Below are 5,000 nucleotides of genomic sequence, written 5' to 3' on the forward strand. Positions count from 1 at the left end.
GAGCAACATAACAGAGTTATCACGCACGTATCTAAGGCCCGGTTCAAACGTCGACCTTTTCATGTGCCGAATCTAATGCAAATGAGAAAAATCTATTGTTTTCGATCATTTGCATTAGATTCGGCACATGTAAAGTTCGACGTTTGAAACAGGCCTTAATAAGAACAGTCTTGACCCATGTCCAAGGTTATGATTATATCCAAGATTATGAACGGTTTCTCCCTTGAGGGTTACAGGGACATCCTTCCAGTATTTTAATTGTTTTGAACACCATTTCCCGCCATTCGTGGTCACCCTGACTTGATGACACCGATTTCCACAAAACGGTGGAATCCGCCCTGGATTTGTTGGGTTTCTTACAGTTTGTGCGTGACTTATGAATTTAACTTTGCCCACTTAATCATTCTTTCAGGTCTTCAAAAAGAGCCCTTCAACATGTTCTTGACGACCCAACAGTGGGTGGGTCTGCTGTGGCTCAATACTGGCTTCTCTTAGTTCATCTAAAGAAAAAGGATGTTCCTGCTGCACAGGTAGGATAACCCTCTAATGATACCGTTGTGTTGCGTGGGTTGAGGAGTGTATCATCTGTGGCCATCGACTAGCTACGGCTAACGTTGCAACATTCTATTGGGTGGCGATGTGCAACATGCAACTGAACGTACAAACAATGTTGGCAAACATTCGGTTGAGATCCGTTTTAGAATATAATTGCCAAACGACTGGAAACTTTGCCGACGATAGAGAGATTTAGTTTTACGTTAATGGCAAACATCAAAGATCCGGCTGAAATTTGCGTTTTTCAAAAAAATAAAATAATTTTGAACAATTATTCTTCCATTATTAAATTTTCATTACATATATACTGTGATGAGGGTGACACTGTGGGTTATACTTTTATCCATTGCTCAACGTTCAAATCCTTCTTCAATCAAGTTTTAATGATGTTGATGCTCATGTAACGTCCTTTTCATTTTCTACTGAAAATTCCCTTTCTTGCATTATCTTAACATCCTTATTGTGCAAATAAAGTTTTTAAAAGTAAATAATAAGTAAATAAATACATTCTGAATGCTCTGGCACTCGGAAATTTCCAGGGCCCGGTTGTTCGAAAACCGATTAACTTAATCCAGGGTTAGTGTAAACTTTTGTTTCATGTTTTCAACTTTTTGGTGAGAATTTCTTTCGTTTACTTTTGTTTTACAAGATTGACTTCTTCTAATGTAAAGTTTTGCCAAATATCAGCGTTGAACAGCATTTAGGAGAAGAGAAATAAACTCCTTGGTTAATTTTTAATCTGGGATTAGCGTTAATCGGCTTTTGAACAACCGGGCCCAGCTTGGCAGCACTTGACGCAATCAGTTTCCATATCAGGGTATACGGTATATTTGGTAAATAAACCCCGCCCTTCGGGTGGCTGGTATGTTGGCTGATAGTGTCCGCAGCTGAGAGGGCAAATATGAAATTTTGAGGACAATCTCTCAGCCACGGACATTATCAGACAACATACCAGCAAGCCAGAAAGGGTTTATTTATTTTATAACCCTCCCATTAATTTTCATATGGCGCAAAAAACCGCTCGTAAAAAGCCAGTATTGATCTGGGCCCGGTTGTTCGAAAGCCGATTAGCTTAATCCAGGATAAGCGTAAACTTTTGTTTCAAGTTTTCAACTTTTTGGTGAAAGTTTTTTTCGCTTATTTTTGTTTTCAAGATTGACTTCTTGTAATGTAAAGTTTTGCTGATTATCAGCGTTGAACAGCATTTTGGAGTAGAGAAATAAACTCCTTGGTTAATTTTTAATCTGGGATTAGCGTTAATCGGCTTTTGAACAACCGGGCCGTGATGGCGATGCTTCGTGTTTTTTCGAGGCACTGTTTAAAATTTGACTAGAAAGAAAGCGTGTAGGTAACACAAGGCGCTTCTTTGCTTACTGAAAAAGAAATTTCAACCATGAAAGATAGAATGTGCAAAGTCTGGATAACATTTTTCTCTCCTTTGAACGGTTGGTTTATTTTAATACACAGTGCATTAAATCTCTACTCTATAAAATGACTCCGTTTAAGTCTGCTCAAAGCTACTTTTCTTCGCATTGGAACGCTTGCTACGCAGGCCATTGTATCCTGAACTTTTGTCCTTCGTGGAATCTCTCGGACAACGGAAAAACGGGCGCTAAACATTAGGTCTAAATGTCTTAGCAGTCATGGAAAATAGGGTATATGATACTGGCTCTCCTGCTTGCATTCTTTCTCACGCGCCTGGCGCCGGCTACATGTTTTTATCTTTCGTTTTGATTGGTTCGTTTGATCGTCTCGTAGTCTGTTGTCATTGGCCAAAGTCAAGCTTTGTCTCGCTACAACTCTCCACCACCTCTGATTGTTTCTCTTTTGCAAGGAAAATCAAGAAACGGAACAATTCACCCGCTTCTCGCTCTCCTAATTGGGCGGTTTATACGAAATAAATAATTTGCTGCTTTCAAAAGCCCTGTATTAAGACGCGGACAGAGCCAAGAAAACCCGAAGCAAAGAGCTGAGGAAAAAAAAAAGAGAATGAGATATTTTCGCCTCTTGGGTCTAAACCTGGTCCCTGAGAAGCTCAGTACTGTTAAGACAGAAACACGAAAAATGAACCCTTGACACGAGCAGTTCGCGCCGGTCTTATGTAGTGCGCGGCTTGTGGAAGCCGTGTGGATTATTTCATAGTAAGCTTCCTGAAGACCTTTTAGCAATAAAATGAATACCGTCGCTCGCATTTGGTGTACTTGTTCGCTGATCGCCAGTAATCCTTAAATGTGAAGGTGTAAGTAAGGGTACATAGGTATAATAAGTCCTTTTTTGTCTTTTTAGGACCTTTTGGCTGAAGCGAAAATCGTAGGAAATGCCCGTTTGGATTTATTATATTATCGAGTTGCAGAGAATAAAGAATTCGCCGCCAATATTAGACGCCGTCTAATCGAAAAATGCATTCATATTAATCCATCTGAACGCGTGTTCTGGAATTCACCAAGTACCTACAGCGTAGAGGAAGAAATGTGCAACTAGTTCTTTTATGAATAATATAGCATCCCAGAAGCTTCTGAGATGCTATATGGCATGCACGTACATAATTAGTTATAACTCTTGAGAATGGTCGCTAAATTTCGTCAAAAAATAGCTTGTAGCTTGTACAATGAAGATCAGCGAGTAGCCCTTAGCAGTGGAGTTCAATTTAACTTTCTCAGTTATAAGCTTTTGAGCAGGTCAATGTCTTGCGCCCAAATTCCAATGGCTTTGTGGATAGTTTCTTACTTACTAGATCCCCGGTTAGGAACGATGATGAAACCACTATGAAACAATGTGGCAAACTGTTTCGTTTGTAAAAAAGAAACAACAATTAATAGTACAGTGAATATTACCTATCGTAAATTTGTGCTCTTTTATGCGTTGTAATAAAAGCGTGCAACCATCAGCATTCAAGTCTACGTTATGCCTCGAAGAAAACAACCCTCATGCATATACTGCCAGCCATCCTGAAAATCTGGCTCTTCGATGTTATTCAGATTTATTTGCTCTCCTAGTAATTCTCTACTTTCTCAAATCCCATAATACACCTCTTCTACCTCCCAAGATTTTGCGTAATCATTGTGTGCAATTTCTCCTGGGACATGAAGATGTCCCAACAGAAATCGAAACAATGCCTATGCAAATTTTTGGGGTAAAAGAGGTGTATTATGGGATTTGAGAAAGTAGAGAATAATGTAATTTGTGATAATCCTCATTAGCATAAATTGCTCCTCACGTAGCAGAGGCCTGGTTGAGAGTGGCAAACGCTTGGAGTGCCCCGTGATCGCGGTCTGTATTTTGCGACCTTTAAGCGAGTGAGGCATTCTACGGTCGTCCTTCGTCATTGTTATGTCATGTCATGCAAAGTTCCATCTCCTGGGGAGGTAGGAGGTCATGTGATACTTTATCCGTCCATCACATGATCTTGGAGCAGAAGTACGTGGTGGGCGCCCCGCTTCCCTTCCACGGAGAATGCCATTAGTAGAGCCTGTCTACGTTATGCCTAAAGGACATCTCGGCCCTCGCAGTAACAACTGACTGTGATATTTAGTGACCGCCCGCCTATCTGCTATGTCACTGGTGCTGGAGATGATACGTTGGAAATAGTGTTTTTCAATAAGAATACCCAAGAACCCGGGGTCGCACCACTGCCTTGGTCGGCGGTACACGTTCCCCGGTTTTTTCCACCTGCTGGTTTTGAGGGGTTTTCGTGTCCGGCTCTGGTGCATTGCTCTTCACTTTATAATAGAGTTGATGTATAAATGTTTTTGTACCTATTCCAATGCTAAATAAGTGGCGCGGTGGCTTGGCTGGCCAAAGCGCCCATATATCATCTACCTCGAGTGTCCGGTTCAGTGGTGGTGCAAAGTTAGGGACATTCGATAAGAATTTGTCCAACTCGCGGTGGGAGAGTTTATTAAAGGTCGAATCAGGCTTGATTGTTTTTTGGATAAGATCTTCTTCGATCGCAGAGGGATCACAGGCTTGAGAGATGACTCCAGCCTTACAGTTATTAGATCGCAGAATCTGCCGAAACTCACCTCAAAAAGATGCTAAGACTTAAGAGTCAGCAAATGTCCGTTTAGTTTATTTCTTCTCTTGACAGGCTATTAGCTATGATTAGCAGCCTTTTTCGGCTTTTAATGTTTCTTATGTTTCTTATATAACCCTCACAAATCGGTACGTTATTTTGATTCTGCAATACGCATGGGCTGTCTAAGATGTCTCAAGCTGCAAAAGAAGCAAACGAGAAAAAAGAATTAGAGAATTAATGGAGATATTCGTATATTAAAGTGATTCGCTTCTACCCAATTAAGCGTAAGTTTGTACTAGTTTACGTACAATCTTGGACAAAATTGTTGAGGAAATTCTGCTTTTGGACTAACTACGATCACAAATATGAAAAACAAGCTCTCTTTTTACCCCCCCCCCCCCTCCCACCTCCCCTGATCAATGTTGCTAGA

At 40.7% G+C, this 5,000-nt stretch overlaps 1 protein-coding gene and 1 long non-coding RNA gene across 2 annotated transcripts in view; one reads left to right on the forward strand and one right to left on the reverse strand.

The window, feature by feature from the left end:
- Window positions 1-3,443, forward strand: part of LOC137991161 (tetratricopeptide repeat protein 37-like) — a 7,761-nt gene extending 4,318 nt beyond the window's left edge. Inside the window, exons 6-7 of the mRNA XM_068836277.1 lie at window positions 413-530; window positions 2,842-3,443. Coding sequence (XP_068692378.1) covers window positions 413-530; window positions 2,842-3,036 — 313 coding nt within the window. The 3' untranslated portion in view covers window positions 3,037-3,443. The remainder of the gene's footprint in view (window positions 1-412; window positions 531-2,841) is intronic.
- Window positions 3,444-4,603: 1,160 nt separating this feature from the next.
- Window positions 4,604-5,000, reverse strand: part of LOC137989420 (uncharacterized) — a 15,319-nt gene continuing 14,922 nt past the window's right edge. The window contains exon 3 of the long non-coding RNA XR_011120884.1: window positions 4,604-4,767. This is a non-coding gene — a long non-coding RNA (uncharacterized lncRNA). The remainder of the gene's footprint in view (window positions 4,768-5,000) is intronic.

Source organism: Montipora foliosa, chromosome 2, assembly GCF_036669935.1.
Source record: "Montipora foliosa isolate CH-2021 chromosome 2, ASM3666993v2, whole genome shotgun sequence".
Taxonomy (NCBI): domain Eukaryota; kingdom Metazoa; phylum Cnidaria; class Anthozoa; order Scleractinia; family Acroporidae; genus Montipora; species Montipora foliosa.